This window comes from Coccinella septempunctata, chromosome 1, assembly GCF_907165205.1.
Source record: "Coccinella septempunctata chromosome 1, icCocSept1.1, whole genome shotgun sequence".
In the NCBI taxonomy this organism is placed as follows: Eukaryota; Metazoa; Arthropoda; class Insecta; order Coleoptera; family Coccinellidae; genus Coccinella; species Coccinella septempunctata.
This window is the reverse complement of record NC_058189.1, coordinates 55771691-55790183: the sequence shown is the minus strand read 5'-3', so window position 1 is coordinate 55790183 and position 18493 is coordinate 55771691. Positions and strand designations below refer to the sequence as shown.

The 18493-nt window shown below is 33.7% G+C and overlaps 3 protein-coding genes across 4 annotated transcripts; all 3 read right to left on the bottom strand.

Annotated features, from left to right (window-relative positions):
* Positions 1–765: 765 nt before the first annotated feature.
* On the bottom strand, positions 766–5264 carry LOC123318627 (RNA polymerase-associated protein Rtf1). The gene is made up of 7 exons (XM_044905303.1): positions 4956–5264; positions 4548–4882; positions 3625–4387; positions 3114–3326; positions 1936–2220; positions 1604–1817; positions 766–1304 (listed from the first exon to the last, which is right to left on the bottom strand). Exons 1-7 carry the CDS (start codon positions 5025–5027, stop codon positions 1204–1206), a joined length of 1983 nt encoding a protein of 660 aa, XP_044761238.1. The 5' UTR covers positions 5028–5264; the 3' UTR covers positions 766–1203.
* Positions 5265–5578: 314 nt separating this feature from the next.
* On the bottom strand, positions 5579–12809 carry LOC123315505. Its single transcript, XM_044901222.1, has 6 exons — positions 12598–12809; positions 11175–11336; positions 10698–10820; positions 6487–6653; positions 6068–6351; positions 5579–5863 (listed from the first exon to the last, which is right to left on the bottom strand). The coding sequence occupies exons 1-6, from the start codon at positions 12748–12750 to the stop codon at positions 5610–5612; spliced, it is 1143 nt and encodes a 380-aa protein (XP_044757157.1). The 5' UTR covers positions 12751–12809; the 3' UTR covers positions 5579–5609.
* A 411-nt stretch (positions 12810–13220) lies between these two features.
* On the bottom strand, positions 13221–17594 carry LOC123311487 (TBC1 domain family member 12-like). Of its 2 annotated transcripts, XM_044895514.1 has the most exons (6): positions 17102–17594; positions 16587–17027; positions 14720–14863; positions 14299–14505; positions 13557–14230; positions 13221–13468 (listed from the first exon to the last, which is right to left on the bottom strand). In XM_044895514.1, exons 2-6 carry the CDS (start codon positions 16970–16972, stop codon positions 13266–13268), a joined length of 1614 nt encoding a protein of 537 aa, XP_044751449.1. In that variant the 5' UTR covers positions 16973–17027; positions 17102–17594; the 3' UTR covers positions 13221–13265. The 2 variants fall into 2 exon arrangements, with proteins under 2 accessions (XP_044751449.1, XP_044751441.1); XM_044895506.1 differs by having other exon boundaries at positions 16587–17594.
* Between the last annotated feature and the right edge of the window lie 899 nt (positions 17595–18493).

The following is an 18493-nucleotide window of genomic DNA, read 5'->3' as shown; positions in this document are numbered from 1 at the left end:
TGATTTTGCCCAGCCTTACTGGCGGGGGAAGATGGTTGATCACCAAAGATTATACAGTTAGGATAGGTTAGCTCTATAATATTTGATGATCAGTATGATCACAGTGATCATAATCCCCCCCCCCCACTACCAAGAACCATCTACACTCTACACTGATTCGACTAATAGGAGAATAGGTAAAACCATAGAGTCTATGTCTATGGGTAAAACTTTCTTTTAAAGGGTTGGCATTTGATGATCCACGATTCATCCAAAATTTCGGTGGGCGTGCCTTGCATCTCCCCCCCCTCTCCTCTGGGGCATAGTAAACCTGAATAAAAATATTTTGGTTGTACTCTGCCTAGAGTTTAAAATTATCACAACCATTGGGTGTTTCCATGTGCTATTGTGTGTTTTTGCTCCAATTCCATATGGGCGTCGCCAAGTAGCCATGGGGGCGAGAGCCTTTAAAAATTAGTCACAACACAAGAGTCTTTAAATTTTCCGCCTCTTGTATTACTCGTAAAATTTCGATTGAAATGTTAATCTGGGAGATTTGAGGTAAATCCCCCTGAAAGAGGTATACAATAAAACCAATGAGATCTACTCTTTAATAAAAGAGACAACACAGATTTGGAGATCTGAACTAGTGATCACCACATTAATTGTTGCCTTTATACAATGCTAATATTTCAAATGAAATTTTAACAATTTCAGTAGGTTTGAAAAATTAAAAAAAGGTGGCCACGAAATTCAACAGGCCAGAATATCCAAAATAAAAGCTTCTCATTGGAAAACCCTTTATTATACATAACATGAACACCATAGTTTCCACTAAGTGTAGATTGAGGTATTGAGAAAAAAAATTCAAAAAGATGCAATATTCTAAAAGCGTGTTTTTCCATGATAAATTGTCCAATAGTAGGCAAAACAAACAAAAAATTAAAAGAGATATTAAAATGTATTTTAAGTCTAAATCATTTTACAAAAAATAAGTTATTGAAATACTACTGAAAAATAACATGGTCAATGTTTTTATAAATATGAGGAAAAACTGAAATTCAAAAAATATTTTTCTTATCACATATCATACAACAATGCTCTGTTTTGGGAAATTCTAACCCAATTTAATTGGAAAAAACAGAAGGCTTCTTCTGTTTTGTCAAAAGTACCAATTTTTATTGGTAAAATATCTAATAGTTCAGGAGTAATTAATAAATAATACTATATAAGACCCCTTTTCTTCTTGTATGCTTCAAGGTTGAGACTCCTCCTTGGAGCTAAATCATTCGTTACTGCTTTAGGCATCACCATTACTGGATTGGCTGAAATATAAGATGAAATTAGATATTTATAATCTACAAATACATGTCGTCATGCAAAAATTTGAAATTTTCAATTGACACAAATCTAGGGTGAGAAAAGTTCCTTGAGCATTATATGGAGGCTCCCAAACGTTTTGAGTTGCTAAGAAATGATTTACATTATAAACACACATTCGAACCTAACTTGAAGATTATTAATTATAAATATCTGAAAACTATCATTGGGTGTACCTCGATGGTATTCCAATTGGAAATAATCACAAAAAATGTCCAAAATATCAATATTAATGTAATCTCACCTGGCAAAGGTAATTCAAGGTCAATTTTGATGTCGAAGTCATGAGCGGAGAAAAGGTCGTCATGAGTAACTTGAGCTGGTTTGGCTTTTGGCTTAGGTGCTTCTTTTTGTACAGGAGCCTCTTCGGGTTCCGAAGCAGGGACTGTTGCAGTTTCAGTTTGTGGTCTGAAGTTCATGGTAGGCTTTGTAGAACGTCTGGTAAATGGATCATCCACCTGCATAATACATATTATAATTCCTTATAGACAAAATAAATATTTTCATAGTGATATAAACAGTGGAAAAATATATAATTAAATTTTAATGCTGATAAATGATGGTGATAATGTTTACCTTTTTTCCCTTATTAGCTTTGAGTTCAGCCATGATAGCTTTTTCTGCTTCCTCAATATTTCTTTTCCTATTACGATCGTTGATATAAGAAATACTAGATATTGTTGACGTTCTCACTTTATCCAGATGAGATGCTCTTTCTTCCAACTCAGCCAACTTTTGACTGAGCTCCCTTGCTAAATCTTCGTCTCCTCGGCAAAGTGCAGATTCTCTTTCTTTCATGAGTTCAGTTTTCTTCATTGCATAATTGAAAGGATTCTGTTTGAATCTTTCTTTTTCCCTGATCTACAAAATAGAAGTCAAATTTAATAACAAGTAGTGACTTGCTGGTCTACTTTTTCGGTAGTCACCCGTTTTTGGCAAATGCAACACATTGAGACACATTAGGGGTGTAGTTCGTGAACGAACTAGTTCAATTGAACTGTTTCGTGTAAGGAACGGAAGGAACTAGTTCACGAATAGTTCGAAGTATAGTTCACTCGTTCACTGAATGACAGAAACGATCGATAAGTTCGCAACGTTTTCGTATCTCCCTCCTCCTCAAAAGTTCATCAAATCTCACTGTATTTTTTGTTTTATAACTATTGACCTCAATATATTTCGTTTTATTGATCTTTTTTCTTTTATTCTCGAAACAAATCCCAGAACCCAGCAAAAATCATAAGGCTTGAAATAATGTACACTTCCACTTCATATCTCGTGAAACCTGTATCAATCAGAGTTCAGTTTCAATTCAATGTTAGTTCCAGTTCCAGACACAGAACACTAATATACCTGCGACTGCATATCACTAGTTCATAGCTCACCAATAACCGTCAATCGTTCCATGGTTCATAATGGAAGTGAACGATTGTGAACTAGTGAACGATTTATGTGAACTATTCACCATCGTGAACGAGAACTAGTGAACTATATCCTCTGAGTGAACTAGAACTCTCACCTCTATGACACATAAATTTAGGTTAGCTGATAAAAAACACCCAATAGAAAAACCTCCTTTGAAATACATATGCCTGTAGAACCATCTATGACCATCATGCAATTTTAATGTTTTGTTCCCTCGAAAAAAATGCGATAAAATCCGTTACAGCCGAAAATAAAAACCTTGAAAATGACATGTCATTGCTTATGCTGATGATGGTTTTATAGATTAGTGAGTAGGATTATTAGGAACTCACAATTCGTTCAATATCCTGTTCATTAAATTCATAATGTATTGCTTCTTTGATGTCTGCTTGTTTCTGCTCTATATGCTGTTTAGTAGGAAAAGCTTGTCCAGCTGCCGTTGTAGCTTCTACCCATTTATGATATTCTGCATCACTAAATTCTTGATTTGAAATGAATTCTAGTCTGAATACTCTGTCTTGATTACCATGTCTAACTCTCACACCCTGAAATGGATGAAGAATTTGAAAATACATTTGTGAATGTAATAATATACACAGTGATCTGTTTGAAATACACAAGTTGATATTTAAAAAATGATGTTCCATTTACTTTCAAACAGATCCAATATATATTTCTCCATAAACATTTTATGGGCACTGCCAGTGGAACACCTTGTATAAATGCCAGATGCTTTTTCAATTTTGCCAATTTGTAGGTACTACAGTTATTCAATTAAAGTTGAGAAAAGTTATCAAAGAAATATGAAATTAATTATTGTCATAGTTCCTTTGAAATACATACCTTATTTGTTCTTGTATTTCCTAGCACATACACTTTAACAGTTTCATAAACTCCTATCACTTCTGCAACTCTATAAATGGACATACTTCCCTGTTGACCAATGCCAATTTTAACAAAACAGCCTTTCACTATTCTATCAAAGAAAGGCATGTGAACAAATCTTTCTAGTTTATGCCTTGATAAGCGAATTAAATTTACTTCCTCTCTTGTTGGCACATATATCTGAGTTTTCTCTTCTACAATTTCTTCATTTTCGCTAGAACTAGAACTAGAGGAGGAACGTGATCTTGATCGTACAGAGGCAGGTGATTGTCTTGATTTTTCCTTAGAATTTTCATCTCCTGAATCGCTATCACTATCATCTGAATAAATATCTGAGGCTTTTAACTTTGTTTTCTTCTCCTCAGCCTCCTTCTCGTCTTTTTTCCTTTGTTCTTCTTTTTTCTTCTCCTCTGCTTCTTCACGTTTTTGTTTGTCTTCCCTTCTCGCTTTCAATTCTGCCATTGCATTGACACGCTTATCTACCCTACCTCTGTTTTCTTCAATATTCTTTTTTCTCTCCTTACTTCGTTCTTTGTGATCAATGGAACTGAAATCAGTCTGGAGATCACTTTGATCTTCGTCATTATCAGAATCTTTTTCATATTTTTTTGTAGGCTCTTCCTTCTTTTCTTTCACTCTCTTTTCTTTATGTTTCTTCGTAGACTTATCCTTTGCTCTTTCAGCCTTCTTAGCCTGCCTCAACTTTTTGTTTATTTCAAACCTACATAAAAAAAATATTGTGATATTTAGGTCAGGAAAAGATACAAAGAGATCACTCTGCACAAAGATTCCAGAATTTTTTTCCAAATAACTAATCACTTGGATCAACCAATAATAAAGTTATTTGCTTTTTATCAATGCATAAGGTATTTAATACTAACCTAGTTTTCATCTCTTCTCTTCTCTCTATACGTTTGAATAACTCAGTTTCTCTCTCTTTTTCAGTTAAACTGGCCAAGTGTGCTCTATCTTCTTCATCCCCCATCATCTGATCGTCATATCCATCATTGAATTCTTCTTCAGAAGAACTAGAGTCCGAAACTTCACCTTCTTCAGGTTCTGAATTGCTTTCATTGCCATCACTATCTGAATCCGAGTATTTAGGGCTTAATTTAGATTTTTTAGCAGTTTCATGATCAGACTCAGAATCAGAAATTGCTTTGGAAGGAGGCGATTTTCGTTTCCTATTTTTCTTTTTAGCCAAATTCAGTAATTCCTTAAAGATACAGTAAAAGGTAATATTTTTACATCGACCTTGCAATTACGATCGCACTATATGTCATACTTACGGAATCCATATCATTATCTGAATTATCACTTCCATCGCTGTAGATTGGGGCTTGATTCTTACGCTTAGCCATGATCGACTACAGTTAAAACGTCCGAGTTTCAGGAATGTAGTGTGATAATTGTTGATGAAATAATGTTAAATGATTTACGCAGAACCATACAATTATAAATATTCCTTCAACGCACGCAATAAAGTGTCCTCGTTTTATTCAAACCCTGGATAATATTTAACATATCTCAGAAATTAGCATTAAATTGGCATACCATAAACACCAAGAGTACCAAGACCGTAAATACATCTGGTAATGTCAATGCGGTCCACAGATGACAGCCGTCTGTCAGATTCCTACACAGAAAACCATTGAACTAAAGAAACTTTCTTTAGTTCAATGCAGAAAACTAATAACACAGATTTCACTCAACAGAGTTCAATGTTCAGGGGTGCGTCCAGTTATTAATGAGTTTGTATTCTATGGTTCGAGCGGTACGGTGTACCTCGTAGCGTCCTCCGCAGGAAAAGTTATCCACGTGATGATATAATACAAAGATATTTTATGTGTAATATCTTTGATATAATACATTCACCTTTATGCGAACATATACGGAGATACTAATACACAAATATTAATAAATATTTATTTTAACACAGGTGATCAGTAAGGTTTGCATTCAACCATCTTTTTGTGACAAATACATTCGGGCATTTTTCCACAATCGGATATAGATATTGTTTCTAAGGGTTTACCGATTTTACGACTGTAACCATTAATTTTCATCAGCACACCGATACCTTTCGTAACTTTTCCGAAAACTACATTTGTCCTGTCTAACTGAGGCATTGGACAAAGTGTTATACATATTTTCAGATTATTCATTCGTTTCTCGTCTTTGATCATCGATATAGTGCCTGCAAAGTAGAATGCGATGGAAATTAATTTTCTAGGAGGAATATTAATAAATTGCTCTCACAAAAAATATAAGCAATAGACCGAGCTCTGAATGTACATTTTTGATTTTTTCAGTGCTGGTTTATATGGATTAGAACATAAAATATAGGTACAGAATCTGTAAAGTTGTAGAGATATAATAATAATAAGAGTCGCTCGCTTACCTGTCCTGGTATGTTTCAATTTGTGGACCTGATGAACAACGGGAGATTTTTTATTTCGTTTCCGATGCATGATGTCAGCTCGATTATTCGTTATGAAACAGCTTTCCAGATATCGATCTTTGACAATTCTTTGTATTATGATATTATTCTTAGTAGTTTGTTCACTGTAACTCTCACAAAAATCAAGGAAGTTCTGACATTGTAGAGGAGCTATCTCTTGGTATAGCTCGAGAATAATCCTACCAAGATATTCTCCATTCTCTACAGTGAAATCAATGAAACACCTATCGAATATGAACGGTTTTAATAAGTAGAATGGCTTCATCGCCAAAACCTCAAGCTGTCAAAAAAATATAATAACAAAAAGTTGAATTAAAAATTTTTGCAAAATGATTATGCGCAGTGTGTTGGTAACTTACTCAACATGATTTGAAATTGTAGGTAATCCAGTGCTGATAGAGGGCTGGGTTTTAATTTCCTTGTCCAAATCCTTCTTCGCGAAAACTATTAATGGATAATGTGCGTCTTTTTTTAAGGCTTGCACGAAATGTTTCCATTCCTTCGGGTTATATTTATAAAGTGATGTCTGAAAAAAGGTGATTATAGTATTTATTTATTCAATAACTATATGGTTCCCCGAGAATTATTATCGTTCAATACCTTCACAAGGATTGTTGTATATACAGGGTGGTCCAGATCGTAACCAAGAAATTTTAACTACGTATTCTACATCAAAAATAAGCCCTAGATTGTCATATAAACATATGTCGAGAAATGTTTCCTCTCCGAGATACGGGGTGTTAAAATTATAGAAAAAAATTTATTTTATTAATATTATTTCACACTGCTTGAAATATTTTTATGAAATTTGAGAAGAAGGTTTTGAGCGTCAAAAGGAGCACTTTTTGCATAATATAATTTCTTTTTTATTCTATCAGTGGCGTCCGTACTGAAGCGAGATCTGATAAAAAAATGATACGCCACTGGATTTTCTGACAATAAAAATTACTACTTAAATCCTTATTTAATTTGGAGCAAATTCGGTTTCTTGACTTTTTGCTGTACGAGGCACCGTTTCCGGTTAAAAAAATAAAACACATTCTCATACATGAAGAAATCGCCAAAATTTTATATGGTAGGTACATAATAATAATAATAAGACTATTTTTGCTATATCAAATTTTGGCGATTTCTTCATGCATGAGAATGTGTTTTATTTTTCTAACCGGAAACGGTGCCTCGTACATCAAAAGTCAAGAAACCGAATTTGCTCCAAATCAAATAAGGACTTAAGAGCTATGTGAAGCTGGCACCCCCAAATGAAAATTTTTGAACCAAAATTTCAGAATCGTTTGTCCATCGTAGGTCCATGTTTGTCCACCTTTTTTTTTTATTTGTCCAGGCACCGTTTGAGAGATATGGGAAAAAACTTTTTTCGGTGCATTTTCTGAGCAGCACCCCCAAATTGCAAAAACGTTTTTTTGATGGTACAGATCGTTTGTCCAACGTGAGTCCACTTTTGTCCACCCAATTTTTTCATTTCTCCACCCACAGAACCGTAGAAATCACCCTTTTACAATTTTGGAAAGTGTGAAGTTGGCACCCCCAAATGAAAATTTTTGAACCAAAATTTCAGGGTCGTTTGTCCATCGTAGGTCCATGTTTGTCCACCCAATTTTTTCATTTGTCCACCCACAGAACCGTAGAAATCAACCTTTTAAAATTTTGGGAAGTGTGAAGTTGGCACCCCCAAATGAAAATTTTTGAACCAAAATTTCAGGGTCGTTTGTCCATCGTAGGTCCATGTTTGTCCACTTTTTTTTTTCATTTGTCCAGGCACCGTTTGAGAGATATGGAAAAAGAAGTTATTGTGGCGCATTTTCTGAGCAGCTCACCCAAATTGCGAAAACGTATTTTTTATGGTAAAGATCGTTTGTCCAACGTTAGCCCGCTTTTGTCCTCCAAATTTTGTCATTTGTCCACCCACAGAACCATATAAATCAATCTTTGAAACTTTTGGATGAAAGTGTGAAGCTGAAACCTCAAATGCGAATTTTGAAACCAAAATTTCAGGGTTGTTTGTCCATCGTAGGTCTGTTTGTCCACCTTTTTTTCATTTATCCAGGGAGCGTATGAGAGATATAAAAAAGGGAATTTTTCCATTGCATTTTCTGAGCAGTTCCACCCTATTGCGGGAAAGCCTTTTCCGCAATTCCACTACTATCTAGGCAATTATTCGATTCATTCACTCGCAGAACCATAAAAAACAATAAATAAAGTGTTATATTGGCATCACAAAATGCCAATTTTCGAAAAAAAACATTCAGGTTCGTTTGTCTTTCGCTGGTTCATGTTTGTACATCGAAAATTCATTTGCAGTTTTATAGACTCCATTAGCAAGATGGGATGAAAAATTGATTAATCAAAATTCTTCGTTGACTATTCCTAAAATGCTACAGAATATTTTTTACCAAATGAATCGTTCGTCCAAAGTCACGTTTGTCAAATCAAAATTTTTTTTTATCATCGCATTTTGTCAAAGTTCCTGTAACCTGTCTTGTAAATGCGACAAAGTGTTGGGGATGATGGACAATCACCCCGGCTAGCATATATTTTTCATTTATTACCTCAATATCCTCAGAAATTTCGTTCAATTTTATTCCATCAGGAAAAAGATTTGCAATTTTTGAATTGTCTGATGAAGGACTTTGATAGACAACCTAATTGGTTTTCTTACCATTATATTACATTCCATTTCATTTGCGAATGGTACCTGGACAACTGAAGAAATTCGTAAACAAATATGACCCGCCATGCAACAACGTTATTCTCAATGAATTCGCAGTTGTTGGTAAAATTACGAATAAAAAGAAAATATTTGCTTTTTTTATCAATAAGGCATATGAAACAATGAAAATTTTGATTGGACAAACGTGACTTTGGAGGAAAGATTCATTTGGTAAAAAATATTCTTTAGCATTTTAGGAATAGTCAACGAAGAATTTTGATTAATCAATCAATAGTCTATACAACTGCAAATGAATTTTCGATGTACAAACATGAACCAGCGAAAGACAAACGAACCTGAATGTTTTTTTTTGAAAATTGGCATTTTGCGATGCCAATATAACACTTTTTTTTTAATTGTTTTTTATGGTTCTGCGAGTGAACGAATCGAATAATTGCCTAGATTGTAGTGGAATGCGGAAAAGGCTTTTCCGCAATTGGGTGGAACTGCTCAGAAAATGCAATGGAAAAATTCCCTTTTTTATATCAACAAACAGACCTACGATGGACAAACAACCCTGAAATGTTGGTTTCAAAATTCGCATTTGAGAGGTTTCAGCTTCACACTTTCATCCAAATGTTTCAAAGATTGATTTCTATGGTTCTGTGGGTGGACAAATGAAAGAATTTGATGGATAAAAGTGAACTAACGTTGGACAAACGATCTCTACCATAAAAAGCACGTTTTCGCAATTTGGGTGAGCTGCTCAGAAAATGCACCGCAACAACTTCTTTTTCCATATCTCTCAAACAGTGCCTGGACAAATGAAAAAAAAAGGTGGACAAACATGGACCTACGATGGACAAACGACCCTGAAATTTTGGTTCAAAAATTTTCATTTGGGGGTGCCAACTTCACATTTTCCAAAATTTTAAAAGGTTGATTTCTACGGTTCTGTGGGTGGACAAATGAAAAAATTGGGTGGACCAACATGGACCTACGATGGACAAACGACCCTGAAATTTTGGTTCGAAAATTTTCATTTGGGGGTGCCAACTTCACACTTTCCAAAATTTTAAAAGGTTGATTTCTACGGTTCTGTGGGTGGACAAATGAAAAAATTGGGTGGACAAAAGTGGACTTACGTTGGACAAACGATCTGTACCATCAAAAAAACGTTTTTGCAATTTGGGGGTGCTGCTCAGAAAATGCACCGAAAAAAGTTTTTTCCCATATCTCTCAAACGGTGCCTGGACAAATGAAAAAAAAAGGTGGACAAACGTGGACCTACGATGGACAAACGACCCTGAAATTTTTGTTTCAAAATTCGCATTTGGGGGTGCCAGCTTCACATAGCTGGACTTAAGTAGTAATTTTTATTATCGGAAAATCCATCATATCATTTTTTTATCAGAAAATATTCAGTCTCGCTGCAGTACGGACGCCACTGGTAGAATAAAAAAGAAATTATATTATGCGAAAAGTGCTCCTTGACGCTCAAAACCTATTTCTCAAATTTAATATAAATATTTCAAGCAGTGCGAAAGATATTAATAAAAAACATTTTTTTTTATAATTTCACCACCCTGTACCTCGGAGAGGAAACAATTTTCGACATATGTTTATATGACAAACTAGGGCTTATTTTTGATGTAGAATACGTGGTTAAAATTTCTTGGTTACGATCTAGACCACCCTGTATATACGTATATAAGGAAAGTATAATAAAATGTTTTAAGTATATGAAAAAAGCAGAGAAATTTAATTGATATTGCTGGGATTTCAGGTGCATCAGCAAATTGAGCAATTGCTATAATAACGATAATTTTGGGAGTAGAAGCGGGAAAACCAACCGAGTGATTTTTCACTTTCGTTTCGAAGAATTTCAGTAATTTCACTTACGACCGCTGCAATTCTCCGGTGGAATTCCTTATTTTCTTTCTGTATCCTATGCATATTCGCTTTATGATAATTCCAATTGGACATATGAAAGTTTATTTGACTGTTTACACAATCAGTAAGTCCCTGAAATGGAAAGAAAAGTCTGAACGTGAAATAAAATTACAATCACTCAGATTTGAAATATGAAACATAATTGTCTGTTTAGCAAATGGGCTCTTGTTATTGCTAGTTCTGATTAATCAATGATATATTGTTTCTGGTGCAAATAAATTTTTTGAAGGAACAGTGGCACTTGCATATGCATTATATAGCGTGCAGTCACTTTTTTCGAGAGTGTAATTTCTCCATACCCCCCATCAATCTCGGGATCTTCAATTGACTAAAATAATGACCTTCACTAATTTAGTTACAAAATATATCTTCAATAATAAGTTGAAACTTAAATATATAAGGTTAATATGTTACAAATATACTCACCCCAAGTCTTTCTATTTCTATTAAACGCTTCATAAGCTGCTTATTTTGTTGGTCTAAATGTGCAGCGCAATAAGCATCGTTGTATAGAAGGAGGGGTTTGATTTTCGTGCCCAGATCCAAGAGTGGTGGTTTCGTATCTATTTTTGGTCGTGCATAAAAGCACTGAAATTTTTAGGAATTTTAACACTTTTCAATTAATTAATTCTTCTATTCGCACAGAGAGTTATGTATCTGCCTAGAATCTAGGACATCGAGCAAGAAATGGTGGTATTCAACAGACGAGAAGAAATGAGGAAATGTTAAAAAAATATATATATAGACTGAAATTATTTCATACAATAGCCATTTTCAGGAATATTTTAGATTTCCAGCACTATTGCAGAAAAACTGCGGAAAACTCTGAATAAGTGAATGAGGCGAATATATAGTTATTTTCCTAACAAGTGCAAAATGCGGTAGTTTCCTCGTTTTCCGCGTGTATTGACAGGTCGAACGACGTGCTTGGTGCGGAAAGACACGCATGGGAAATATGTAGTTATTTGTGCAACCAGTTGGAAAAGCGCATTAGTTTTCGCGTTCTTTTGCGCAATGAACGAAGCTTCAGAACGAAAAATAATGCTTCTCCCAACTGGTTGCACAAATAACTGTTTCCCAAATATCCTTATTCACTCATTTCGGCTTTTAAAGTGACACTTTCGAGAGTGAAATGATTGCGCATAAAAGGAGAAACGCAAGGGAGTGATAATATCGTAGGTTTTTGTTCTTGTTCAAAAACATAGGTCACTCGATATTACCTTGCCAAAGAATTTTGGCGAGTTTTAGTATTTACTATACAGGGTGAGTGTTTGACGTACTCGTACAAATAATTTAACAATAGATTCTTGAGGTCAAAAAGAAACACTGCCTTCTCTATAATCTTTGTTTATGATGAATCTTTTAAGAACACACACATCTTCCAGTTTTCTTATTATGACTATTACGTACCATAAAAATATCAAAAATTCAAAGAAACCAACACTTGAAAGTAAGTTGACGCTATCTAGTGAATATCTGAACGTTTTGTAAAATAAAAGTATTCTTCATATTTTCTCGTATAACGCGCCGTTTTCGAGTAATTTGATGTTCAAACATTAAAGATCAAAAGTGTTTCTTTCGACCTCGAGAACCTTATTCTGCTAAAATATTTGTACGAGTCAAAGACTCACCCTGCCTCAGAATCGCGTGATCCTGAAAACTCGTTCGCTCTTTATTTATTTTCAACAAAATTTTCCTATATATATATATCCGTATATATACTGGATCTGCGAGCATGGCCTTAGTAGTCTAATCACAGTATACTTTACACTGCAGGGTGATCTTTGTAGAACGCGTGAAAACATGTAATCACACGTCGTACAAGTGGAATGAAGTATGCTTAGCTCACCCTTTTCCTGTGCTCATTATATATTTTCAAATCGCTCATCCAAATATTTTTGACGACACCAGCTTTATTATATCTGGGTGTTGTAACAGGCACGAATTTTGTACATCGACATGTGAAACATGGACAAAACTTTCTCTTATCAGATTTTTCCATGATATTTTACAACGCAAAATTTTTATGACATACTACAGTCGAGCTGACATTGAACTAGATATCCTGGATATCTTGCAAAAATGTACTGTTTATCAAAAATTGAGAATAAGGAATTGGGACACTCAAATATTGTTCAAGATATTCAGTACGATGAAATCACTTACTTTATTGTCTTCAACATAAATCATGATTCCAGATATTGTTTGAACAGATCATTTACCAAACTCCTCTTATGAAAATTATGTTTTTTTTAAGACTGAAATACCTTGGGAGGATGGATGTATTTAATACTATATTATGAAAGTTTTTTTATGTTTCTCAATAAACATCATGATCCTAATTATGTCTTTTCATCTGGTAGGCAAATATTCATGTACGATAATCATTATAAATGAAAAAGATCACTACATGAATTCAGGAGGGTAAACCTTGTAAGTATTACCACTTCAAGGACAAATAAAGAGCGCAGGAACAATCAATAATTTATTAGAATATAAAAATTTTTGTTGATACATTTAGCATTCATTCCAATGTGTACTCATCGAGATTTGTCTTTCAACAATTTGACCAAAAGTCATTTTACCAATATTTACAGATATATTTTGAATACTCCTGAATAAATTGTCAGAAGAAATATTGTCAGGTAGTCGAGTAAGAAACTGGGCACCATCCAGGAAATCCATTTTCATAAGGATATCTTGATGTAAATATAGTATACCTGCGAAAAAGTTATCCTCTCAAAACATGTCATGTATTAAAGACACTTTTTGTGGTATTTCAAAACTTCTATTGCAGCTTGAACTCACCCAAAGCTGTCCTGAAAATAAACTCGTATCCATCTCTGAGGAACACATCCCATATTCGACAGGCAACATCCAAGGGCATAGCTTTAGCGAAAATTGTATAAATCCAGTCCAACAGGTACAAATCAGGAGTGAGACCTGATTTTTGAAAATGCGTGAATAATTTAGGTAGGTTGTAGTTGAACACTTCGTGAAAAGCTTCAAAATAAGCTAACATCTGTTTTTGATTCAATGTAAATGCTGATAGATGGAGTGGCTGATTTAATAAATTGGCGAAACAGATAAAGGCACTGTCCTGCTCCATGTTGAGGATCAAGATGGCAGCAATGTACGACATCCCTTGGACATAACCCACATCGGGTCTGTAACATACGTAAGCAGCTAAGAGAGAATGTAGAATTTCCGAGTATGGTCCACCTTCTTGAAATATACAAAGATGAGGAAATGTTCTCGAGATATCCAATTTTATAGCATCCAGACTTCGTTCCTGATTATTGATTGACTCTCTTTGTTCATCTTTTGGGGCGTTCAATTTTTCTTGTGCTCTTGCTAAACATATCTCATATAGCTTTTGAGTCAGATTCAATTCGTTGCCTATTGCCAAACTCCAAACTTTTCCTCTAACATTCGAAGGGAGACCTTGCCACCATAATTCTCTAGTTTTTCTATTATCTTTCCTGAAAAGTCATGAACTAAATTAATTAATTATTTACAATACAACCACTAGTACTCAGTAGTTACATACATAGATTCCCAGTTTGGCAAAACTTTATGAGCGAAGTATTTAGCAGCATTAGCCAGGCCTTCTTCTTGTAATAATTGCTTTTTTTCTAACTTTTTCTTGATTGCAGAATGCATAGCTTCTTTTCTTTTGGCTGCAGCTAATATGGCTTTGTATTCTTCTCTATGTTTTTCCTCTTCTTCTAAAGATTTTGCAGGCACATTCGGAGGTCTTGAAAAAATAACACATAATGACAATGATTAAATAATGGCAGAACAAGTCAAATAATCCTTCACATTCTGACAGTTCAGTCTAATAAAAGCAGATGATACAAAAAATCACAACTATTTAATAATAAAACTTTGAAATCAAATCAAAAGCAAATTATAATCTAAAACTAGTAACTTTCAAACTGGAGCTGTATATATTTAAGAAGAAAAAATACCTTGAGTATTGAAATAATGCTGATGAACTTGCTACATTTTGATGTGAAATAGATGAGATCGGATGATTATCACTTCCAAAGTATTTCAAGAAGTTTCCAATGGATGAAGGAACATCAGATGGCTTCCATCCAAGAAGCACATTTCTGAAAAAATGAGGCATAAATACTACTTTGAAATCACACAAGAAAAATTTTTTTTTAATATTTGAATATTAATTTTCATCATATCAGAATTTATTTCTATTAAGAGTTGTCTTGAGAAATAGGATATAATGCGGAATGTTTCGTAACTTCATTCCTGAATCATTATAGCAAATATTGATTCATACCTCAATTCAGAATTTCTGGTTTGGTTGTCGAAACACGCACACACAAGAATGTAATGCATGCATCGAGAGGGTAACAGATGTAAAATGTTCGAAGAGATTTAAACTGAAAAAATTTGAGCACCATCCTACAACTTATGAAATATTTCAGTCTTCTATTATAGAAATATTTATTTATTATTCAAATAAAATAGAACGTGGATTTTTTTTCCTACAATAAAGTGTCGTAAAAAAAAACCATGATGCTTGGAGCATACTTTCATTGTAACAAGACAGATTATTATGAGAAGGCATTAATAACTTCTTCTGTGTGGTAAATACTTACCCTAACTATATCTTCTGACAGGAATGTATGAGGAACAGGTTTCCAAAACAGGTTAAAAGGAAAGATTATCATCTTTTATCATACTTTCGAAATCCATCGACCCTACATTATTCACTAACCTTAAAAAAGGATTCGAAATGAACAAACTATGCATTTGTCCAACCAAGAGACCAGAAATACCCAAAAAAAGGACTGAAAAAGCAACAAAACAACAATGAACAATAGACAAGAAGCAACAAAGGTACACCTTAGAATGCAGTATCGTTTCATTTTTTCAGCAGTAGTGTTCGAGTTGTAGCTGCAGATCTAACATATTTGAATGAATATAACAAGAGAAATATAAGGCAACATACAGGTGAGATAACCCGGAAAAAAAGATTTATCAATTGATATACTAAAGCACATTTATTAGCTCAACCCTTTCAAAGCAATCAATTCAAATGTAGAAAATCATCCCATACCATTTGACAAAAATAAAATAAATTATTTTCCAATAAAAATCATTTTCAATTATCTATCAGACAACTTTCCAAGCCTACTCAAAGCGACAAAAGTTAATTCCGATAATTGCCTGAAAACAGTCCTTTAGAAATAGTGGAAGTGAAAGAAGACGGAAATATTTTAGGTATTCTTGTTTATGAAGCATCAAGAAGATATGCGAACTATCTACCCCGATCATTAAATCGGTATAATAAGTCCATGGGATTAACTAAGAAGTATCTTGATGCTAAGAGAAAATTTTAGATTTCATTTTTACTTTTTGGTGAGCAATTGCCTTGACTCTGCAGAATACACACACTAAATATTCAAATTAATTGAAACTTTAAAAATAAGGAAAATATAATAGATGAACAAAGCTAAAAAATACAGAAGTTATCATCCAAACGATCAAGCCAAACTGAAAGATCAGCATACATCAAGAAGAATCTCTTTTTAAGGAACATTGATGGCAGGTAACTGTTCATAAAATTTTTATGTGGAAGACACATAAAAGAGATGTTCAGCATTCTAAAGTATGTGATTGATTCAAAACATTTAATCAATGGAATCAGTGACCTATATGTGGAGAATTTTAGACATTAGAGAATCTGAGAACATAGAACCTTATTTCTTAATTCACCCACTTCATAAGTGACGGAGCTGTTTTCTAGACAAAGATATAATCAATTAATAATTCATACAATAGCCCTGTGCATAAGGCAACAACTAAATTTACCTGTTGAGGAAACTCGTTAATTTTCTCTTGGAGGTGCATCCTGTGTTAACCTCATAGTTACATGGTTTTACATCTGAATGAAAATTGCTGGATGGAAACTGATTTATAGGCACTGCATCAGATCTTAAAATATCACTCGAGGAATTGCATTCACTGGCTTCATTTTCCAAGGAAACTTGTTCATTTTGGTTGTAATTGTTGTTTGAATTATTATTACTTTCTGAACTCTTTCGTCTACCTGACTGTGACAAAATTGTTGCTGGACCATTGTGAGATATAGTTACGTTTTCAAATGATTCATCAAGGGAAGAGTTTATTTCTCTTCTATTTATTTTGAGCTGAGTATTTTTAAATTCATTTCTCTTGCAGGATCTACATGAATTCATTCTAGTATTTCTGTTTTTATCACATTTTTCTGGCCAGGTTTTGAACCATGAATCACTTAAAAGATAAGGAGTAGAACAGTGGCAGGAAATATTCTGATATCCATCATTTAAACCTGAGTTTCCTCTTACATTTTGCTTATTATCGAAACCGTCAGGAAGGCTTTTACTTTTTGATTCCTCTGTTGATGAACGTTCAGTTTTTTGACCCATAGATTGATCTGAAGAATGTGAGCTACATTGCAACACACAGTTGTCCTCAATTAAATCATGGGCTAAAATTTCATATTCGTTTTCGATATTAACGAAATCTAAGAGCATACAGCTTCTAGAGAGATATTCAATTTTCATCACTTCCTTGTGGATAAATTAAATTTTTGAGATAAACATATAATTGATGATATTCATATAACCTTCAATATCAATATTCAATAACAACTTCATCACTTTATCCCCAATCATACTGATAAAAAATTATGCAAACACGTTATAAAATTTGATTTTAATAAATGAATCATATTACTACTGAAAGTCATCACATAAAAATTTACAAATTAATCACTTTCTACGTTGAAAATATGATGAAAACCAGAGACTCTGATGAAAACATTTCTAATTATGACATTTGTACAATATTGAAAAGCGCATGTCGCTGTTAATTACGAAAGGAATGTGTTGTGTTGAATGAAAATATTTAAGATAAGCGAATAATTTCGGCGATTTATCACATAGTTTGGTAGATTCATATGATTGGAGTTCAGAGGACGTTCCAATTCCTATTTCATCAAGTTTTTATACAGGGTGATTCATAACTATTGAGACATAGGCTAATGGCAGATTGTTTGGACCAAAATATGGCTATAGGACCAAATATACCTCAATAAAATATTGCTGTGGAAAAAGATACAAGGCGTTGAAGTTGAATTTTGTTTTTCGTTTTTTGCTAATAATTTCACTGTATATTTTTTCATCCGTTTTTAAGAAAAACACAATTGAACAGTTCAGAGCATACGAAGGGGATTTGAAGTAACGATTTATTTATTTTATTTATTTATTTCGACAATAAAGCATAATTAAAAACAATGTAACATAAAAAGAATAAAACTTAAATTAAATGTTTTACGTGGCCTCTTCTGACTTCTATGCCTTTTCTAATTCTTTTTAAAGGACTTTCGAACTTCGAAGAAAATATTATTCTGTCCCCTTATAAAAAATTAAACTTTAACATCCTCTATCGTTTTCCACAGCAATATTTTATTGAGGTATATTTGGTCCTATCGCCATATTTTGGTCCAAACAATCTGCCCCTAGCCTGTCCCAATAGTTATGAATCACCCTGTATGTTTTAAACATGAACAATAAGGATCACCTGTTACTTAAGCTTTCCAGTTTCCACAGGTTACATTGAAATTATCAGGGCGGGACAAAATATAATATTACCCATATCTAAACAGATATGAAAAGCAGAGCTTCATTCAAAATATTGAAAAAAAAAATAACTTGGGTAAAAGGGCCATGTTTAGC